The sequence below is a fragment of the Narcine bancroftii genome, chromosome 6 (genome assembly GCF_036971445.1).
Source record: "Narcine bancroftii isolate sNarBan1 chromosome 6, sNarBan1.hap1, whole genome shotgun sequence".
Taxonomy (NCBI): Eukaryota; Metazoa; Chordata; class Chondrichthyes; order Torpediniformes; family Narcinidae; genus Narcine; species Narcine bancroftii.
In genome coordinates, this window is record NC_091474.1 from 146,718,843 (window position 1) to 146,741,533 (window position 22,691).

General features: G+C 40.8%; 1 protein-coding gene across 3 annotated transcripts in view; it reads right to left on the bottom strand.

Annotated features, from left to right (window-relative positions):
• Positions 1 to 448: 448 nt before the first annotated feature.
• Positions 449 to 22,691, bottom strand: part of LOC138737619 (protein disulfide-isomerase A6-like) — a 59,815-nt gene continuing 37,572 nt past the window's right edge. For 2 of the 3 annotated variants that reach the window (XM_069888260.1, XM_069888258.1), the window contains 3 exons: positions 19,807 to 19,965; positions 10,883 to 10,976; positions 449 to 910 (listed from right to left, as the gene is read on the bottom strand). In XM_069888260.1, the coding sequence (XP_069744361.1) occupies positions 845 to 910; positions 10,883 to 10,976; positions 19,807 to 19,965 (319 nt within the window). In that variant the 3' untranslated portion in view covers positions 449 to 844. The remainder of the gene's footprint in view (positions 911 to 10,882; positions 10,977 to 19,806; positions 19,966 to 22,691) is intronic. The other variant, XM_069888259.1, reaches the window with a different exon arrangement.

The following is a 22,691-nucleotide window of genomic DNA, read 5'->3' on the forward strand; positions in this document are numbered from 1 at the left end:
CGATCCTTGCATACGATGAAATGGTGCAGCCGAGATAGGTAAACTGGTTGACCGCTTTGAGTTTTGTGTGCCCGATGGAGATGTGGGGGGGCTGGTAGTCATGGTGGGGAGCTGGCTGATGGAGGACCTCAGTATATCTATCTATATATATAAATAAATAAAGTTTCCCCAACTGTACTCTATATACAAAATATATGTAAGCTCTGATGGTGAACAGATCTGTATGTATGGAAGGAGATGGGGGAGGGAGAGAGGGAGGGACTGTTTTGTTTTTGTTGTGTTTGTGAGAAAAAGCTTAATATATTGTATATTTAAATATTACTATGTATATTTTTTTGAAAAAAAAAGCAAAAATAAAATATTCAAATAAAGCTGCATTCTCCCATGAAGTATTCTAAGGATATGTAATTCAAATTTAGGTGTTTTTCAATGAGTAGCTCAAAATGTATTGCATCAAAATAATTTTTATTCTGTAAATGAAGTACAGCATTTCCAAAGAATACAGAAAAGAGAAACTTTCTTGTGTAAATTGTGGATAAATGTTCTGAATGTAAAAAGAGCACAAAGACTCGACAGGACAGAATTGCCTTATGAATTTCCACTCCACTGAGCTTAATACATTTCATGGGTTACATTAAAAATAAACAAAAGCCAAAGAATTTGAGCTGAAAGATACCAAATTCAATGAAAATATGATGACTGGAAAAATCTGTTTAGTGATAAATATTTGCTTAATCAGATAAAGAAATTATTATCTTTTAACTAACAAGGCTTTGAAAGAGTCAAAACAATATTGTATTGATTTTCTCTGGAAGCTGAAAGTCTTGAAGTGGTAAGTGTTGACTCACAACTCATCATTTTCTAACTCTTGAAAACTTGGACCACTTAGGATAGAATCTTCTTTAGGCAACTTTAAAACAGAAATATGCATATATTAACTCCAATTATTTCACTATATTGTATTAAAATAGAAAATGGCAATATACATATCAAGACTGAAATACTTTGGGTGTTTTGCACATCTCCAGCAATAATTTGGGAAAAGAATTTGTGGAATGATTTTTCCACCAAAATGGCATTAACTCTTGCTGAACCCAAAAAATGATGTGCAAGTCTTGGAATTGGCTCATAATATGGAACAATTAAACTAAATGGTTTACAAAAGTGAATTTTAAAAAGCATCAGGATACTTAATTGAAACATACAAGATCACGAGGCTTCTTGTATGAAATGTTTCCTACTGTGGGAGAATTTCGAACAAGGGGTTACTGTTTAAAAATAAAGTGTCCCCTATTTAAGAGAGAGAAAAAAACAAACAATTTTTCTCTCTCAGAGTTATGAATTTTTGGATCTTCAACAAATGGTCATACACCAAGTCATATCGCACAATTGCAGATATACTTTGCATTACAAAACTAGAGTGTTCTTATGAAACCTTTAGTAAGCTGAAGTGGCGTAAAGTGAAGACCCATTCACTACTATTAAAGGCTATTTTCATAAAAGTGAAAACCCATTCAAAACCCATTCAAATCCTTTGTAAAAGTGAACATAGGTCTCTTTGTAAAAGTGAATTTTTGTAAAGTGAGTATTTGTAAAATGAGGTATCTAAACCTAGATTCCTTTGAACATTTCAGTCCAAAATATATAAAAGAAAGTTGAGATCCGACTTTAATACAAAGAATAGAAAGATTATTTCACACCAAATGCTGAAATTTGATTGAACAACATTCTGACAGGGAATGCTAATAAAATGCAGTCCCTTATGGATTATTTTATCTTTGCTCCTTAAAATCTCATCTAAGACTTTGCAAGAGCATATATTAGCTCTTCACATCACTAAATAACATATAGGTTGAAAGGATACATCTGCCAGTCAAAAAAGTTTTTGAAAAATTTGGACAGAATTCAATGTTATATGAGAAATCTTCATTCCAAAGTGCCTCAGGAAAGCTAAGATGGGGAATTTCTCAAATCATAAGGATCCAAAGCAAGAATCACAAACAAGGCAAAAAAAAATCATACCATCTATGCAATTCCGATGTTAATACTTTTTCCTTTCATTGGTGGTAAAGTGCATCATACAGTGCCTATTAGTATTAAAGGAAAGCAAGTGTACTAAAGAGCTCCAAGCTCATGATTAATATCTGAATTAAAATTAGGTTTATTGGCATGAACATGTGTCATGAAACTCGTTTTCATGGCAGCAGTATTGTGCATAACAGGTGCAAAATTGCTACTGGAGTTCTGTAAATATAATATTTAAAAATAAATAATTAGTGCAAAAAAAAAAGTGAGGTAGTGTCTATAGATTCAGCATCTGTTCAGAAATCTGATAGCAAAGGGGAAGTTGCTTTTGTAACTGTGGGTCTTTGTCTTCAGGTTCCTGTATCTCGTTCCTGATGATAGCAATGAGAAAAGGGCATGGCCTGGGTTGTGAGGGACTTTGATTATAGAGGCTGCTTTCGTGAGAGACTGCTTCTTAAAGATGTCCTTAATGGAATGAAAACTAATGCTCATGTTGGCGCTGGCCAAGTTGACGACCCTCTTTAACTTTTTCCTGTCCTGTCATTGGCAGTTCCATACCGGTGATGCAACAGTCTGAGTGCTCTCCAGTGTACAACTCCAGAAATTTGCAAGAGTCTTTGGTTCATAACAAATCTCCTCAAACTTCCAATGAAATACAACCGCTGATGAGCCTTCCTCATGACTGCATTGACATAATGGCCCCAAAATAGATCTTCAGAGATATTGACATCCCGGAATTTGAAGTTCTTTATCCTCTCCACTGCTGACCCATCAATGAAGACTGGTTTGTTTTCTCCTGATTGCCCCTTCCTGAAGTCTGCAATCAATTTCTTAATTTTGCTAATGTTGGGTGCAAGGATCCATCACTCCTGTACGCTTCCTCATTGCTGTCATGGTGTCATTGGTAAGTTTGCTGATAGCATTTGAATTGTGCCTAGCCAGATAGTTATGGGTGAAGCAAGAGTAGAGCAGTGGAATAACCATGTATCCTTGAGGTGCACCTGTGTTAATTGCCAGTGAGGAGATGTTGTTGTTATCAATCCACACTGACTGTGGTCTTCTGATGAACTCAAGGATCCAGTTGCAGAGGAAACTGCAGAGGCAATGCAAAAAAGCAGTCAACATTGTGAAGGATCCCCAGCAGCCAAGTCATAACCTTCAGGAAGAAAGTACAGATGGCTGAAGTACAAGAACAGCCCCCCCCCCCCACCCATGGGAATCTCTTGAATCTCTTCAATAGATATCTTCAATGGATGAGTGAAGGTATCCTATGATGGAATTGGCTTTATTTACTACTTTCGGTAGCTTTTTACATTCCAGGACATTCAAATTACAAATCTAGGCTGTGACAAACCAGCCAGTATGCATTCTACCATGCACCTGTAGAAGTCTGTAGAGTTCTCAACATGCCAACTGTCCTCAGCCTTCATGAAAAATAAAGGTGATGGTGTGCTTTTTTCACATTTGCCTCGATGTGCTGGGTCCAGGAGATATGTGGACTCCCAGGAACTTGAAGTACTAATCTATTCAATCAACGTCCCACCAATGCAGCAAGGTGCCTAGTCCCTGGACTTCTTTCTAAAATCCATCGCTCCTTCTTTTGTTGACGTTGCTCTGGAACTACCCTGCCAGATTCTTGATCTCCATCTTGTGTTCTAAATCATCATTTGCATTTATTCAGCCAATAAGCCATTGTCTGTGAATTTATAGATTGTGTTGGAGTCAAACTTGGTGACACAATCAAGAGTATACAGGGAATAAAGCAGGAGACCAAGCACACAGTCTTGAGATGCCTTTCTTGAGAGTCAGTGTGGAGATGATTGGGGTCTTCCAATAAGAAAGTCAGATCCAGTTGCAGAGGAATGACCAGGGTCCCAGATTCCTTAGTTTGATTTTTGCTGGTACAATGGTGTTGAATGCTGAACTTTAGTTTATGAACATAGCCTTACATAGGTGCTCTTGTGGCCCAGGTGATCTAAGGTAGAAGGCCAATGAGATGGAATTTGCCAGAGATTTGTTGTGACCATAAGCAAATTGAACTGTGTTCAGGTTCTTCCTGATATAGTTGATTTGCATCAAAACCAACCTCTCAAAACACTTTGTCACAGTAGACACAAGTGTTACTGGCTGATAGTCGTTGAAGCAGGTCACATTGCTCTTCTTGGCACTAATATAATGGATGTCGTTTTGAAGCAGTTGAGGATCTCAGACTAAAGCAGTGAAAGACTGAAAATGTCTACAAAATCTCCAGCCATTTGGTCCACGCAGTATGTGAGTACACCATTTGGACAAGACATTACGAGAACTCACCTCGAAGATTCTTTTCATGTCAGCCTCAAAAACTGAAATAAGAATCACCAGGACTTGTTGGGTTTGGGGGGGGGGGGAGTGAGGGTGCGTGGCGTGAGGGGTATCATTGTTTTGCCTTTCCTTTTTCAATATTTTTATTGGATTTTACTGAAGTAGTACCTAAGTAAAAGCCATTAATCAGTAATATATAAAAAAGAATATTCAGAAAAAAATTATGAAAAATAAAATGTATATATAAACTCAATATCATAAGTTAAATAGAAAAAAAAGTAGCAAACACTTAAACAATTACAATATATGGCTAATTGAAAAAAGATTTTTAAAAAAGTACTGTAACTATCATACTATACTACAAATTCTAACCCCTTCGCTTTTAAAGTTATCTGGTAAGTACATACAATTTTATAACCATTAAAAGAAACCACAAACTCACAAAACAAGATCCAAGTGATCTTATAAATTACAAAAATAATTAATAAAAAACGCCAGAGAAAATTTAAATCCATTACAATAGAAGAACATCTGATTTTTTTTCCAAAGTTAGCCATGCCATGATATCTGATAGCCATTGAGTATGAGAAGGAGGGACAGAATCTTTCCATCTCATCAGTACTGAATGTCTAGGAATAAGGGAGGCAAAAGAGACTACATGGTTTTGAGACATAGTTAGATTCAAATCAGTTGTCTTAGTTGATGCAAAAAGGGCAATTATAGGATTAGGTATCAGATTCACACTGAGAACTAAAGATAAGGTACTGTGGTGCAACAAGCAGACACAAAACACAGAAAAGATCTGCGTCAGTGCCCTGATAACAGTAGTGGTGGAGGTGTCAGGGCAAGGGAAAATTGGAGTATTTATCTACAACTGCGAGGAAGTAGACATTCTTGTTCGTGGAAGGTAGGGGGCCATTGAGGTCGATGCTGAGCCACTTAAAGGTCCTTGATGACATGGGCCTATGGCGGGCGGAAGAAGAGCGGTTTGCACTCTGCACAGACCCTGCATGACTCGGTCATGGTCCGTACTTCCTGGACTGTGAACGGAAGGTTCCGGGACTTAATGAAATGATATAGGTACATGACACTTGGGTGGAAAAGGGTGTCGTACAGCTCCTACAGTTGGTCGGATTGTAGGCTGGCTCAGGTCCAGGACAGGGCATCAGGGGAGTCATTGAGCTTCCCCAGCCTATACTGGATGTCGTAGTTGAACGTGACCAGCTCAACTCTCCAGTGCAAGAACTTGTCATTTTTGATCTTGCCCCTGTGGGTGGTGCTGAACATGAATGTCACTGCATGCTGGCCAGTGAGAAGGGTACACCTCCTGCCTACCAGGTAGTGGCACCACTGGGGGACAGCTTCCACAATCACCAGGGCCTCCTTTTCAATGGCAGAGTGCCTGAGCTCAGAACTGTGGAAGGTCCTGGAAAAGAAGGCCACAGGTCTGCACCCTTGGTTGGGGGTAGCCGTGAGGGCAACATCAGAGGCATCACACTCCACCTGGAATGGGGTGTCCTTGTCCACGGCATGCATTGTGGCATTGATAATGTCTTGTCTGATGTGGGTGATCGCCACTTGTGCCTCGGGGGGGGGGGGAGGGGAAAGGTAGTAGCTTGGGCCAGTGTGCGGTCCTTGTTCAAGAAGTAGGGGACCTACTGGGAGTAGTAAGAAGAGTCCTAGGCACCTGTAGAGAGCCTTGAGCATGTGAGGGAGGGGCAGTTCCATTAGGTGTGTGTGCATTTGGGGTCGGGACCGATGAATCATGCTCCACGATGTACCTCAGGATGGCAAGGTGGGTAGTGCTGAACACGGACTTTTCCTTGTTGTAAGTGAGGTTCAGCTCCTCAGCCGTCCGGAGAAATCTCTCCAATTTGGTATTGTGGTCCTGCTGGTCATGGCTGTAGATGGTGACATTGTCCAAGTACGGGAAGGTCGCTCTTAGATTGTGCCGGTCTACCATGTGATCCATCTCCTGCTGGATCATGGAGACCCCATTTGTGACCCCAAAGGGAACCCGGCGGAACTGGTAGAGGCACCATCTGCCTCAAAAGCAGTATAAGGTTTATCCCAGGTGTAGATGGGGAGTTGGTGGTAGGCATACTTCAGGTCATTCGTGGAGAAGACCTTATAGTGGGCTATCTCAATGACCATGTCAGCTATTCGGGGTAGAGGGTAGGCATCCAGCTGGGTGTTCCAGTTGATGGTCTGGCTATACTCTATGACTGTCTTTGGTTTGCTGCCCCCTTTTACAACCAGGATCTGGGCTCTCCAGGGGCTGATGCTGGGCTCTATGATACCTTCCGCCAGAAGCTGCCTCAACTCTGCCTTGATAAAGGTCCTGTCGGCCGCACAATAGTGCCTGATCTTAGCAGCTATGGGCTTGCAGTCTGGCGTTAGGTAGTTGAAGAGGATCTGCAGTGTGGAGAGGCCGCAGGTGGACTGAGAGTGGTTGCTGGTCTTTGTGCTGTGGACGGCGAGCAGGAGGAGTGGGTCACCGAAGGCAAGGGTGAGGCTTTGGAAGTGGCACTGGAAGTCCAGCCCTAAGATGACAGGGGCACAGAGCTTGGGCATGACCAGGAGCCTGAATCCTTGATATGCTTCCCCACCCACTGTCAGATCTGCTGAGCAGCACCCGAGCACTGTGATAGAAGTGGAGTATACCTTTAATTTCAGCATCCAGGCCACTTTTGTGTGTACAACGCTCTCAGTACTGCCGCTATCAAATAGGTATTTTGTACCTTCGCATTGACAGTGATGTCATCATCGAGCGCCCGAGTCCATGGGGAATGCCCTTCTATAGTGTGGTGGACACTAGGACCATCTTGGGGTCTGAATCACTGCTCCCCAATGGTTGTGGCGAACAGCAACTTCCCTCTGGAGCATGGGGCGTGTTGGGTGCACGATTGTGTGAGGCACATGTTGACCACATTGTCCCGCTGGCGAGGTGAGTGAATTGTGCCTGGAGGCCAGCTGGATCATGATAGTGGAACCCAGTGGATGCACGAGGCATGCAGGCATCTTGGAGGAGTCGCTCCACCTCCCCTTCGGTCACCCTGGTCTCGGATGGGCAACCCAACCGGAAGTGAGGCTGGAGGTGATGTAATCTGTGCAGGTGGAAGTTGGGTGGAGGAAGATGGCAGTGACTGTGGTGAGCATATAGCAGTGGTGCAGGAGGGTGGCCAGACCGGAAGTGATGTCAGCATTGAAGGTGGAAGTGGTGGGCCAAGTAATGGCATTACCTGGTCTTCACACATGGCTGCGGTGGGGGGTGGGGTCTCCCAGCTGATCATGGAGAGCCGCAGCATTCCCGCTGGGTCTGGACAGACACACCTTAACGAAGTGGCCTTTCTTACTGCATTGGGAGCAATGCGAGTTCCTTGCTGGGGATTTCTTTTGGGAGTGCCTGTCCAACCCACACTGGGAACTGCAGTACTTACAGCAACAGGCTGCATCAGCAGTGGCAATTGTCTCCTCTCTGTAGGGCTCCTCAGTGACAGCAGTTGTCGGCATCGGCCGTTGGGGGAGTCGGGCACCGAAAACTTCTATAGGGTGGGCTGCAGCTTCCAGAGAGAAGACTAGCTCCATGATTCAGGTAAGGGTGGTAGTACTTTCTTCCAGCAGCCTGTGCTGGGTAGCCCTCGATCGCAACCCTCGCATGCAGGCATCTCGGAGGAGTCGTTCCACCTCCCATTCGGTCACCCTGGTCTCGGTCAGGCACGAGTGAACTAGCCCACGCAGAGCCCCCAGATAGGCATCTGTCATCTCACCCTGATGCTGATCAGGTACAGTGCATAGAGCACATTCAATGGGGGCCTGTATATGCTTTCCAGGACGGCCATTGCAGGTTCGTAGTCCAAGCAGTCTCTGATGGCCTGGAAAGCATGAGGGCCCAATTTGGTGTGAAGTACCATGAGTCTCTTTTGGTTCATGTTAATCACCTCAGCCTGCATCTGGATGATCGTCTCAATTGCATGCTTCCAGATCTCGAAGCGCGTCATGGCATCCGGGTGTTAGGGGTCAATTTCCAGACTCCCGATGGTGAGGATCTTCTCCATGGTCTTTAAATAGTTTACTCCCAAAAACCTGAAGTTCGCTACCATCTTTGCCTCAGCACCATTAATGCAGAGTGTATTTCCCCATTTCCTGAAGCCAGTGATCAGCTCCTTCAGTTTCCTGACATTGAGGAAGAGGCTGCTATCCTGACTCCTTGCTGCCCTTCATCTCATCATTATTGAGATCCTGCAAACCTGTGATTGCAGATAGCACAATCACATGTATAGGAATTATAGAAAGCCACTGATGTTCAGGATTAACGTGGAGGAGGAATTGTCAGCAATCCTCTTTAATTGTGTTCTGAAGGTCAGGAAGTAAAGGATCCAGCTGCAGAGGCAATGTTGATCCCTAGGTCTCAGAGTTTGGCAATTAATTTTTTGAGACTACGGCACTGAAATCAGAGCTGTTGTCAAAAGAAGGGAGTCTGACGAAGGTGTCCTTGTTATCCAGGTGTCCAAGGGCAAAGGGCAGGACCAGGGAAATGGTATCTGGCATAGACTTGTTGTGACAGAATGCAAATTGAATTGTGGTAGATCAAGGCTGTCTGGATAGGTAATGTGGGCCATTCCCAGCCTTTCAAGGCACTTCATAATGATGAATGTCAAAGATATTATTCATTAAGGCATGTTGCTTGGGTTTTCTTTGGCACAGAGATTGGACTTCTTAAAGCAGTTGGGAGAGGTTAAAGATGTCAGTGAATAGTCCTTTAAGCTGGTTTGTGCAAGTTATCAGTAAACAGCCAGCAGCACTGTCCAGACTAGTCACCAGTCTGACATCTGTGATGATGGCATTAGGCACAGGTACACATGAAGCTGTTGAAGTTAACTCACTGACCTTCTGTTCAAAGTGAGCATAGAATGCATGGATCTCATCAGGGAGGTAGTCATTGTTACTTACAATTCTTCCCAACTTCAGCATGCATTCCAACATTAATCAATATTGTTCTTGAAGTTCATCTGGGACTCTAACTTGGTCTGATATTGCCTCTTGGCATCCCTGATGTTCTCTGCAAGGCCATCAGGGATGTTAAGAGACAATTACAATGATGAATTACATTTCAGCTTGTTATTCAGATGAGTTTTTAAACAGTACAACTCTTAATTAAATGAAGTCAGATTCTCTAAAATCTTCAATTATTCAAATTTTTTAAAAAAATTGGTTAAATGAGGATATCCTAAACAAATCAGAAATCATCATTTATCTAAATTTATTTTCAGAGCTGAACTGACTGGCAACCTTAGGCTCCCAGCGGCAGCGGGGATGTCGGGCTCCCAGTGGCAGCAGCAGACGTCGGGCTCCTAGCAGCAGTGGGGATCTTAAGCTCCCAGGCAGCTGCAGGAACCTTGGCTCTGGGCAGGAGGGGGGCCTCAGTGGGGAGGTGAGAATTAAACATTAATCTAATGCTTTAAAAGCCTTCCCTTCTTGTCTGTTGCTGTATAAGCTGTTGCTACTGGGCTGTTTTTACAAAATGACCAGTTCTCTGAAAAATCGTTTATCTGAATTAGGCCGGTCCCAACCATTTCGGATAATCAAAGTTGTACTGTATTTGAATGAGATTCCTGAGGGCTTAAATTTATTTCCTGCTACCATCTCTGATATCGATTTGGGGCTTGTTATAGCAGAGAAAGCTGGATGCTTGATGGAATGTCCATCTCAACATTCTTTTGAAACCATTCCACAATCTCCAATAGCAATAGTTAAACAAGAGTGCTTTAAGAACTTCAGCCAAAATATCATATATTGCAGTCACTAAATTATGCACCAAACATTATAAAATCATACTGCTTACATGAACCAGTCTTGTGCAATGTACACTAATGAAAATTATTCACTTGTGGCATCAGAGTTAACTGGCAAGTGTCCTATGCACAACATCTTGTATATTTTCTTTCAAATATGAATTTTTATGCCTCACATTTAAATGAGGGAAAAAAATGTAGTATTTAAAACATGGTCAAATAGTGAATAAAAGGGCAGGTAAGGGAAATTCAAATCCCATGCATGTTATTTAGACAACCATGTGTCAATTTGCCTTTTTGATTTTGTATAATTTACTGGCAGGTGAGATTCCACTCAAGGTATATTGATTAGCAGGAGCCGGATTCACAGGCCACCATCCTGTTCAGATACCATCAGTGTTTTGAACATTTTACCACTTGACATTAGGCTGCAATAGATATCCCACTTTTTCAATTCTAAATTACATCAAGTACATGGAGTTTGGTACACTGAAAGTTGATTGTAACACGCAATACCTGTTGTTAATGTATAAGGCATGCCAATAATGGTTTTTTTTGGCAGCGTTTGACCTTTGAGTTTGTGAATTTATAGTTTTTTTTAATAATTGCTAATAAATGCCCACATGTGAATTGCATTGTTTTGTTAGCAATAAAACTAAGTTAGGTAATGTTTACTTATTTATACAAAAAAATAAAATATACCAATATATTTTAAGTAATTTATTTTCATATCTAGGGGTAGTGAAATAAAAGAAACTTACTTCTCCTCCCATGCTATCCCAGCGTTTCACTGTTTTGACTTTAGAGAAATCATTACTTATTGGTATTCTGGATACATGTCCCAGTGATAGTTTTCTATTAATTAGCAATAATTAAAACACAAATGTCACTTAAGTAAATTGAAGGAGAAACTTCTTCACAGTTATTTAATTGTTAAAGCATGTAAATAAATCACCACAATTTTAAATCCCGACAAAATATTCATTACGTTATTCAACATGTTGTGCACTTATTTTAATTATTTTAAGATTCAATTTGACATTTTTCAGTGTGTGTTCCAGGTAACACCTTTGCATAATCTTGCTTAGTTCATCATCAGTCATTATTGTGTTTGTGAAGTCCTTAAAGAAGAATAACTATATTTCACCGTCTCTTTTAAAGAAGCAGTAGACCACATTTTTTCAACAATTGTGCAGACTCTGCCATGATATAGAGCAGCAGAGTGAAAAATACTGAAACTTAAACCAGAATATAAAAACCGGTGTTCAATGGCAACCTGTCACCCAACACCAGCGATCGGAAGCAGGGTTCGAATCCCGCGCTGTCTGTAAGGAATTTGAACATTCTTCCCGTGTCTGTGCAGGTTTTCCCAGGGGGCTCCGGATTCCTCCCACTGTTAAGAAATGTAACGGGGGTTGTAGGTCAATCGTGTATAATTGGGCAGCATGGGCTTATAGCTTGTTACCGTGCTGTACGTCCAAATTTAAAATAAAAAAAAATTAAATAAAAAATTTAAATTTAAACAAATTCTTCCTTCTGGCTTCCACCTCCTTCCTTTTTTTCTGATCTAATGTCCTCTCCTATCTGTTGTGTTTGAAAATAGGTTTGAAAGGTTCAAAGAAAATCAAGAAAGGACACATATTATGAACAAACAGTGACCTTTACTTACACACAGGGGAATTCACAAAAAGGGTACACACTCACACAGACTAATATTTACAGCACACAGGCACAGTGTACCAAGAAACAAGGATTTAACTTGTTCAGCACCCAACATGCACAGGCACGGTATTTTTCTTTGGCTTGGCATTGCGGACAAAGATTTATGGAGGGGTAATGTCCACGTCAGCTGCAGGCTCATTTGTGGCTGACAAGTCTGATGCAGGACAGGCAGACATGGTTGCATATATTATACTGTGTAACTAAATGAGGAAATACACGTTTCACTGATCTCCAGTTTTGACGTAGCTTGGGATCTGGGATGGGCCCACTGCAATCATCCCTCCGGAGCTGCCCTTAACTTGCAGCCTGGAGTTCAGCAATGGTCACAACTAACAAACACATACACAGCAATAATAATTAACTACACATCGGGTGCGAATAGATCACTGCTAAACATTCTCAACTCCCAATTAGGGACATGAAGGTTAAACACAGAGTACCCATCAACTCTCTCTATCTCTAGCAGGCACAACACACTAACAAACAGCAAGTACTTACAACTGACAAGTATATCAAATTAACCTGGTCTCCAGTATCGCTCATGGCTCAGGATCCAGAGCAGGCCCATTGCATTCAGTCCTCTGGAGCTGCCCATGGCCTGCAGCCTGTTCAGTGGTCTTGAAGCAGCAGGAAGGAGGGGGAGAGAGAGAGGGAGAGGATGCTTCGCTTTTTCAATACAGGATCCCTCCACATGACCTGTGAAGACTAGCTGGAGAGGCCATATGACCCTCCACATCCACACTGCATTATCAGAATGCATCTTTCTTAACACCTTGCCTTTCTCCTATTATCTCCTAGCTTTTTATATTTCACCAAATGCTTTCTGCATCCATCTGTATTCACCTATCACCCACCACCTCATGGTCCTCCCCACCCCCATCCTTTTATTCTGGCTTCTCAGTCCTGATGAACTAGAGGAAAAGGATGGATAAAACAGGAGGAAAAAGGATTCATGTCACTTGGTACATGTGCTGTTGGGCAATGACCTGTTTTGTGGGTCAGGCAGCTTTGACATTCTTTAATTCCTGGTGCTCAGTTTCAGGTGGAGGATTACTTGAATTCTGTTGAAGAATATATAAACTCAAAAGTTGCAGATGCTGGAATCTTGAGCGAACAAAGAATTGCTAGAGGAACTCAGCACATCAAACAGCGTTTCTGGATATAAATGGCCAGTGAACATTTCGGGTCCAAATTACAGTAATTTCACCTATTCTACCATTTTCTTGATAAAGGACTCCAACCCAAAATGCTGACTGACCATTTCTTCCCGAAGAAGGAACCACGTCCAATGCGTTGGTAATCCTTTACTTCTTATGGATGCTATGTGACTTGCTGAGTTTCTCCAGCATGTATGCGTGATAGCACAAAGTCTCTTCTTTAAGAATATGCAAAGGAAGTGGATAAAAATATAATTATATCAACATTTCTAGGATTAGTGAAATTAATATTCGCTGCTTATTTTCAATATTTAAGATGACTTCTGTTCAAAATTCTAACTACATAAAGCAACATAATCTAAACACATCTTCTCTAGGCAACAATCAAAAAGCAATTTCTCTGCTCCAGTCAGTTTATGCCTTATTTGTGAATGATTAAGAAATATTGAAATAAAAAATAACTAAATTAACCAAGTTAAAATTATATACAAATATATTTTTATTTATTGTTCAAGATATAAAATGATGGGGCTGTCGAGGCTGCTGTAACAGCAACGCTGCTGTTGGTGCGCGCCCAGGAGAGGAAGGAGTGAAGACAATGTGCTGCTCCGCAGGGTCCTACTGCCTGGTCCAAACACCAACAGATCCATACAGCCTCAAAACAAGCAGAAGATGTTTTTTTTTTTTTTAAATCCTACACCCACAGGGTCTGTGCCCAAGATGGAGGCACCTATGCTGGGCAGCATACCATAAGGGGTTGCAGACACTAGGGGAGCAGCGGACCAGTTGGCAGAGCACCAGAAATGGGGAGAACACCCCCCCCCACCCCCGATGAGAAAGAGAAGTCCCTATAGGACAGGGGGCCAGCGAGAGGCTCAGCGGCTGAAGGTGATTGGCGACTTGCATTGAAGTATTCACAGGCTGCGGGGCTGCTGGAGACTGGCTCATGGGTACCAGGCATCAGAACCGGGATTCAAGACGGTGCTAAGGAAAGTGTCTCCCAAAGAGCCTCAGGCACTGAAGTCTTCCTGATCGTAGAATTCTATGTTTGCCTTACAGCAGACAAAATTTGAAGTATATTATTTAGATTACAGCACTTTTTAATGTATTATTATGTGATAATAAAAGGAACCTTTGAATTATATTTTATATTTATGACTCCATGTTTAACACAACACACTTGAGACATTTATCGAACTTGTATAGAAATTTTAATGTTACTGTAAAAGTATACTATAGCATTTAGTTTGATTTCAATTCAAAATTATTTTTATTATATTAGCATTTATGTTTTTGCTGTCTCTCCATCAACTTTTCATTCATCCTGGAGTTGTGGGCCAACAAGTAAAATTTAGTGACTAAAAACACTTCCAATGGTCAAGTTTCTGGTTGAAACAAAAAAAATCTTGTAAATGCTGGAAATCAGAAATGAAAACACAATGATGGAAACACATAGCAATACCAGGGAAGAAGTAGTGTCAATGCTGAAGATCATTCAGCAGATCTAGAGAAGTGAGAAAACAAGTTTGTCAAGCTGCAGTGAGGGGGAGGACTGGAGTGAATTCAGGGAATGTTTCATAGGATTGATAAGTTGTAGAATTGGGGAGCTGAGAATTACTTTAAAAAGAGCAGTTGGGGATAAAAAAGTGAAAAAAATAAACTGTTTGGTTAAAACTACAGACCCTAACCCCATCTCCAGAGGTCTCAAATCAATTGAACCCTCATTTGACTTCTTTCTCTCCCTGGATCTATTTATTGCTAACTGTTGACCCAACAGTGAACTTCTCAATATTTTCATCCCCTTATTCTAATCTATCATATCCTCTGAATTTGCAATACTCAGATTATGGACAGCTTTGTCATTGTCATCAAACATACCAATAAAGGAAGTGCCTTTGTGGTTTGTTCAACTGACTTCTACTTTTCAAAAGATCAACAGATTATCTCTCTCAAGGGTCCACTGAGTATCAGGTCATTTCTTCAGGAGATCTTTTCCCAGAGCCTCCATTTTCATGGTGTCCTAACCCCACACTGTCAACTTCCACTTCCTCCCTAATATCCTTGATAGACCCTTTGTTTCAACTTATTTGAGTTGCATACAACTTCCTACCTTAAATGTAATTTTTATCCCCTTGTCTGGGCCCTTTCCACTTGCACTTAGGATACCTCTGATTCTCTCTGCCAATTTGATAGTTTCCTTCTTCCAATGGGCTTATATTTGGCTTGGACATCCAATCTCTCTATAGTTCCACATACACCAGGATAGTCTGACAACACTTTGCTTCTTCCTTAAACAGATGTTTAATCATTCCTTTGCTACCACTATTCTCCTTCCTTTGGCTGAACAAATTCTCTTTCAAATTCATTCACTTTCTCTAAGTCAAACATATAACTCTGGGAACTTACCATGCCCACCTTTTCATTTGACACATGGAACAGTTCTTATATCAATTTTTTTCAAGATATTTCATTACATTATAGAATTACACTATGTAGAACTCAAACATTTCATGATCTTTTCAGGTAATTTATACACTTTCACATGGTTCATTTCTGACTGTTCCCATTCATGTTATTGCTTTCTCCATCTCAGGGGTATGATTAGGTACTAATATATTTTAAACCCACCATATCCCACAGTTATCTTGATTATACAGTGCCCTTGATAATACTTGGGACAAAGACACTTTTTCCTTTATTTTCCCCTGTGCTCCACTGTTTTACATTTGTAATCAACAATTCATCTATGATTAAATTTCACATTCCAGATGTTATTCAAGGTTATTTGTATACATTTTGGTTTGACCAAGTAGAAATTAAAGCTTTTTGTCTACATCGTTCCCCCATTTAAAGGCACCATAATGTTTGGGAAATTTGGCTTCACATGTATTTGTGATTACTCAGGTATATTTAATTGCTACATTGGTGGAAGTACAAGAAAGCTAAGCTTGCTTCTAGGGTTTTGATCACTTTTGGAGTCTGCACTTACAATTTTTCAGCATGAGGACCAGAGCTTAATTTTAGATTTATTGATAAAAAAATTAAATTTAAAATTTATTAAATTTTCAATTTTTTGATAAAGGTTGTGCCAATGTAAGTCAAAGAAACAATTACGTGGCAGAAAAACAAGAACAGAACAGTAAGAGACACAGCCCAAACCTTAGAATCAACTGTTTGGAACATCATTAAGAAGAAAGAATGTACTGATGAGCTCAGTAATGGATTGGTAGGCCAAGGAAGACTTCCTCCGCTGATAACAGAAGAATTCTCATCAGAATGAAGGAAAATTCCCAAATGCCTCTCTGTTAGATCTGAAATATTCTTCAAGAGGCAGGTGTGGATGTGTCAAGGACTACTCTCCGCAGAAGATTTCATGAACAGAAATGCAGAGGCTATGCTACAAGATGCAATCCACCAGTTCGCCATAGAAACAGTGTGGCCAGATTACAGTTTGCCAAGAAGCAATTAAAAGACCCCGCAGAATTCTGGAAAAACAACTTGCGGACAGATGAGACCAAGTTTAACCTATATCAGAGTGATGGAAAGAGCAAAGTGTGGAGGTGTAAAGAAACAGCCCAAGATCTAAAACATACCACCTGATCTGTGAAACATGGTGGTGGCGGTGTTATGATCTGGGCATATATGGCTGCCACAGGAGCTGGCACACTTATCTTTATTGATGATGTAACTATTGATGGCAGTAGTAAGTTTAATTCTGAGGTGTATAGAAACACTATCTGTTCAAGTTTGAGTGAATGCCTCCAAACACACTGGACTGTTCTTCATCCTACAGCAATACAATGATTCCAATCATAATGCTAAAGCAACAAAAGAGTTTTTCAAAGCTTAATAACTGGAAAATTCTTGAATGGCCAAGTCAGTCACCCAATCTAAATACAATTAAGCATGCTTTTCATATGCTGAAGAGAAAACTTCAGGGAACAAGGCCCCAAACAAGCAGGAGCTGAAGATAGCCACAGTAGAGATCTGGCAGAGTGTCACCAGAGAAGATACTCAGCAACTGATGATATCTATGAATCACAGACTTCAAGCAGTCATTGCAAGCAAGGAATATGCAACAAAGTACTAAACATGATTCCTTTAATATACATACCATTGCTATGTCCCAAATATTATGGTGCCCTGAAATAAGGGGGCTATGCATAAAAAGTTGCTGCAATTTCTACATGGTCTAACCAAAATGTATACAAATAACCATGAATAAAATCTGGGATGCGTACTTTAATCACATGTGAATTGTTTGATTATGAATTTAAAATTGTGGAGCAGAGGGGAAAATAAAGGAAAAAAAGTGTCTTTATCCCAAACATTATGGAGTGCACTGTACATCCCTCCTGTTTCCTGAAAGGAATAATTTCCAGTTTTTCAATCTCTATCATACAACTTCTGCTGATTTCTTCTCTTTGTCACACCAGCTTTCATCTCCTCCATATATCATTTACACTAGATGCATCTTGCCCTGTCCTTCACTTTCAGAATTTCAAAAGGGATTGTTTCTATACTCATTCACTCCCCTCCTCACAACACTTTCCCAAGCTATGGGAAAAACAACATTTATCCTTCTAACTCTACTCTTTCCACAATTCAGTGTCCCAGGCCATAATTCATTTGCACTTCTTCTAATATAATGCTGGCACTAAAATCGACAATAGAAAATCATCAATAAACAAGAATAATGTCCATTATTTAAATGTTCAACCACTACTTCAAGCAAGGGTAGTGGATGGCTCTATGTATTTCCTTCATCAATTTAACTAACAGCATCCTCTGCAATTGCTGTCAGCCATTTTAAGATTTAGTCAGGTAGTTCCCAAAAAATGTAGGACTAAATGTCAAGAAAATGTTAAAATAAATGTCAAAATAAACCCTGTTACTGTCTTTGTTTAGATAATTATCCCTCTGGTTAGTGATTATCTGCTTTTCATTCCCAATATTGTTTTAATATGCACATTTAGAGATTCATTTAAAAGAAGGGTAGTTAAAACGGCACACAACTGTGGTGCCTTTTACACAGCCACTTTATTCTGGGATATTTGCAGCTTTTTTATGCTACACCTTTGTAAAAGGCACCAACATAGAAGTGGTGTGGGGGGGGCGGTTATTCCAGTCCCAGCTTTTTTTCCCAGAAGCAGAGGTAGTAACAGTGCCGCATCACCATCTGTGTAAAAAGGGTGATCCGGGATTCTAGCACCATAATGTGAATGGATGCGTTTGTGTACTGTATTTTTTTTTGGTGTATTTACTGGTAAGCATTTAAAACTTGGACAAAACATGCAAGTAGGACAACAGGAAAAATCTTTTTAATAATATGACCACTGTCCCACTCTCTCCCACAGTCCACTGCCTGCTTTCTGTTGCTGTGGGCCATTCATGGAGAGGGGTGAGGGCAATCATAAAAGTGGCTGGGTCCAGCACCAATCTAGCAAGGTATTCCCAGTACATCACTGATTTAACACTAGATCTACTAGAATGAGTTGCAATTATACAGCAAAGATAAAAGGCAGTGTTGATCTGGCTGACAGTGAGTTGATCACTAGGGAATACCTGACCGGCTGGCACTTTTTTTTAGCCCATCTTGGATGTCTATGCATGCTCCCATAAATGCAGAAGTCTGAAATGAGCTGTAGATTAAATGGGCTGGAGATGAAATCAGCTGGTGGTGAAGTAGTGATTCATCCTCTACTAGACTCACCATTTCATAAGGTGGGCGAAGCACAGATGTGTTGCTGGTAGGAGAATGAGAGATGATTTAATTCATAAGGACATAATTCATGGTTTTGACAGGACAGAAGTGGGATGGCTGTTGGTCTTTCAAAATAGAGGTTGATCATTCATGAATAAGATAAAATGTATCAAAGGGTACTGAATCTGGAACTCTACAGAAGGAGGGTGTGAATGCTCAGTTACTGAATGTATTCAAGACAGTCACTGACAGACCTTCAGCTATTAAGGGAGAGAATATTAGCATTAGGGAGTGACATTGTGTTAAAAGACCAGCTGATGCCACTGCCCACTCTCAGCTGTTTCCAGGTGTCTCTAGTCGATTTGTGCTGTGAGCAAGCTGTTCTGTGGGCTTGTCCTCAGTTTGAACAGTCTAAAATCCCAACGATATCTTTCATTATCTGTAACCAGCCCCCAGTGATAGATAGTGGTGATTAGTAAGGGATTTCTTAAGTGGAAAGAAAAAGTTTGAAAACTACTGCTATAGATCAATACTTGCAGTAGATTTTCCAATGATCTTTTATAAATTATGTGGTATGTTTTATTAAATTGTGTGTGCTATTTTCCCATGCTCTTTTATAAATTGTGTACATGTGTTTTATTCCCATTACAATTTTCATACACTCTTCTATTAATTGTTCATGTTAATAAAAGTCAAGTTTGATCGCAAACCCTTGAGTCCAGACTCATCTCTCTCAAACCTGACACTTTCTCAACACAACAATGACCAGTGCGGGGATCGACATAGAGCCACTGGGAGAGACTCCTGACAGGCCGCCACCAGCCATTTTTTTTGGGAAAAAAGTGGGTTTAACATGCCGTCTAATACGTGATACTAGACGCCGATGCCAATGCTGTTGTGTTACACGTCCTGCATCTTTTGTTCCTGGAATGCTGGCTTGCTGTGTAAAATGACATAATGACTTGGCATTATGTCGGCTTTGTTTGGTTCAGTGTAAATGACCAAAGCCGGCATAATGTCAGGTCTTCTTTATTTTTTCTGTGTACATGTAATTAAAACAAGTCAAAAACTTACTTGATAGTCTTAGTGTTTAAATAATTACCTAAAGAATTCCGATATTCTACGTTCACTAAATGACCCCCTCAGGAGCATATACTTTTTCCTTCTTGCATCAATAGATATTATGTTAGGAAATTTAAGGCCATCGATTCCCAATGCATTTTCCAACTTTGGCTGAGCCCCAGATTCTGTCCACAGCCAGCTAATATAAGAAAAATGATGTCACAGAAAAAAAAAACTTAATTGTTGCATCTTCTTACAAACACATCTTCAAATTTAATTGAAAATTAAAAAAGTTTTAAAATACAACTTAAGAATGTAAATAGAAGCAAAAGTAGCAATATTTTGCCCTTCAAACATGCTCTGGAATAAAGCATTGGCTAATTATGCACTTCTTAAGAACTAGATAAATAGAAGGAGCAGGCTATTTGGCCGGAATGACAGCTCTATCATTCATCAAGATGATGCCGATCTTCTATCTCACTGCCATTTTCTTGCCACAATCACCACATTTCTGACCTTCTTCAAATCCACTTTTCAGATATGCATAACCCTATTCCCTTAATGCCCTCGTATCTATCATCCAATCATTGAATACACTAAATTAATGAACATCCACAGCACTCTGGATCACTTTAGCTGTGAAAGATTGACCATCAATCAGATCATGCTAGTCCAAATGGCCTTCATTTTTTAAATTAACAATTGTTAGCCTTCAGAAATTATCCCAAAGTACAGATATAGCTCTTGCTATTCTGAGGTTCAAAAAGAAATCTAAACATTTAAATAGCAAGATTAGCAGCTTGATATAATTTAGAGGAGGGTAGTTAGAAAGAATCAGAGAAATATTTGCACAAAATTGTCTGGCGGAATGCCTCATTGCCACTGCTTATGAACAAGAACCAAGACTTGGCCTGGCTGGTGCTGAGAGAAGCCCTCCCAGTCAGATTATTACTGTACAACTGGAACATCACCTACAATGTACATTGAGCCTGAGATGAATGCGATGGAGTGGAAAGAGTTGCCATTCTCTTTGTAGAATGCAGATTTGCTAAGAGGGTGTAGAGAAGGATGCAAGGGTTCTTGCCACTGTTCATCCTCAGCAGCAGTGTGTCAGAGGACTCCAATTTACTGGCTGCTGGGGATGCACACAGTCAGACATCCAAAAACTGCTGGAAGACAATCAAACTCGGCAAAAGATGCACTTTGCTCTGCCCAAAATATGTTGGTCTTTCAGTACATGGAGGTGTTGGTGCAAGAATGCTGCCAATTTGCACATTCCAGACTGAGGCTTGGCGCAGCTAATGCGAGAGTGCTGTGGGGAAGGAACACAGTCAAGAGTCCTTCTGTCACCTGCCATTGAGGGGCTGAGACCAAGGGGAAGCCTGTCAAACAATCAAAGGGAGTAACAAGGTGCAACAGTGATGGGAATGGTGTAAATAGAAATAAATGCAACAATGTACAGTGATGGAAATGAATGCTTATGAAACTCAGGGTGCAAGGAGAATTTGAAAAGTTTTTTTGTTTGTACTGTACAAATCAAGAAGAAAGAAGTAATCAGGGACCCACAGGAGGTTGCACACACCCATCTTACAAACTCACCCCATGATTTCCCCTATTATTATACACAATCCATGCTATTGCTGGTTTCAATGTTTCATAATGAGATAAATCTCTCAGTAGCCAGTACTGATTCACTGAGGCAGTTTTGATTAAACCAACCTGTATCTCTTGTTGATGCTGCACAATTGCTCAGCGAAAGGAGGTGTAAGGCAGTCCTAATGGTCAACCTTGGGCAAAGTGTAGTACCTGTTTAACCCTGCAATCAGGGTCATGCAAAGCCATGAATTGCGGATGGTGGATGGTTTTTACAAGCAGATTCTACAAATTGGAATTTATGCTTGTAAAACTAAAAATGCTGGGTAGATGAATCTGCTGATCAATGGCCAGGATTACCCTTCCAGTATGGACACCGTAACTGAAAAAAGCAACAGGAAACCACTTCAGTATTTTTTTCCATGTATAATCATGAACCAAACATCGACTATGTTCTCAGCTCAAAGATAGAGCATTCACCGAAGGGAACAGGGGAAGCAGCAACTACAATTCGGAGGGTCAGAGATCATGACGGATGGAGAGTCATAATCGTCCATGCTGAATGGCAAGGTACCTGAATGAATGTACCTCTTAAAGGGAAGTGCTTTTCAACACTCCCCTTTAAGAGGTACATTTCCTATGACACTCTAGGACTAGTGCCCCAAGTGTCCTGCCACATCAGACCTCCTTGTTTTCATCTCTGCCCTCTAACGTCCATCTGGATATTGTGGGACTCTCTCCCCCTTCTCTTCTCCATGGCATCATAATGTACATTGTTTATGTCTGGTTGCAATGTGGAAACACACCTTTAAACACTATCACTCTACTACCATTAATTTCAGATTTATTCTCAGTGTAAATACATGACATCACATACAATGACTGAATTACCACTAATTGGTAGTGCAAAAAAAATAAACTGTACACAGCGTAAACAAATGAGAGAACTGAAAATAGATAACGAATGTAAACAAACTGACTGTGCGATACAGAGAGAACAAAAAAAAATCAATAAAGTGCACAAGTAGGAGTCCTTAAATGAGTCTCTGATTGAGTTTGTCATTGAGGATTCTGATAGTGGAGGGGTAGCAACTGTTCCTGAACCTGGTGGTGAGAGTCTTGTGGCACCTATTCCTCTTTCCTGATAGCAGTAGCAAGAAGAGAGTGTATGCTGGGTGGTGTGGGTCTTTGATGATTGCTGCTGCCCTCCAATGGCAGCATCCCCTGTAGATGTACTCAACAGTGTGGAGGATTTTGCCTGTGATGTCCTGGGTGTGTCCACTACCTCTTGGAGGGCTGTATGCTCAGGAGTATTGGTGTTCCAATACGAGA